This window comes from Nestor notabilis, unplaced genomic scaffold (assembly GCF_000696875.1).
Source record: "Nestor notabilis isolate BGI_N333 unplaced genomic scaffold, ASM69687v1 scaffold19056, whole genome shotgun sequence".
NCBI lineage: Eukaryota > Metazoa > Chordata > Aves > Psittaciformes > Psittacidae > Nestor > Nestor notabilis.
The window spans coordinates 650-1149 of NW_009933578.1; the positions used below are offsets into that span (position 1 = coordinate 650).

At 59.8% G+C, this 500-nt stretch overlaps 1 protein-coding gene across 1 annotated transcript in view; it reads left to right on the forward strand.

The window, feature by feature from the left end:
* LOC104407624 (myotubularin-related protein 5-like) overlaps positions 1 to 500 on the forward strand; it is a gene marked incomplete at its 5' end in the record, with an annotated part of 5169 nt that overhangs the window by 598 nt on the left and 4071 nt on the right. The window contains 1 exon segment of the mRNA XM_010016950.1: positions 175 to 351. Coding sequence (XP_010015252.1) covers positions 175 to 351 — 177 coding nt within the window.

A 500-nucleotide genomic window follows, 5' to 3' on the forward strand; every position in this document is an offset into this window, starting at 1 on the left:
TGCTCCAGGCCCTGCTCCATCTCCGGTGCCCTTCTCTGGCCCCGCTCCAGCACCTCAATGTCTCTCTTGCAGTGAGGGGACCAGAACTGAACACGCTACTGTAGCGTTGTGTTTGGGGAGGATGGTTCTGCTGGCAGTGTCTTTGAGGACAGCACTGATTGTCTCCTTGCTCAGGGGGTGAAGCCGGACCCATTGCAGCACTGGGAGGTGGTTCCCATCGAGGTGTTCGACGTGCGGCAGGTCAAGGCCAGCTTCAAGAAGCTGATGAAGGCCTGTGTGCCCGGCTGCCCCTCCACGGACCCCAGCGTTGCCTACCTGCGCTCCCTGGAGGAGTCTGAGTGGCTGTCACAGGTCAGTTGTCACCCTCAGCCATCCCCATGGTAGGAGGCTTTGATGTTGGATCACTCAGAACATAGGATCCCAGCCTGGTTTGTGTTGAAGGGACCTAAAAGCTCCTCCAGCCCCAACCCCTGCCCCAGGCAGGGACACCTTCCCCTGAG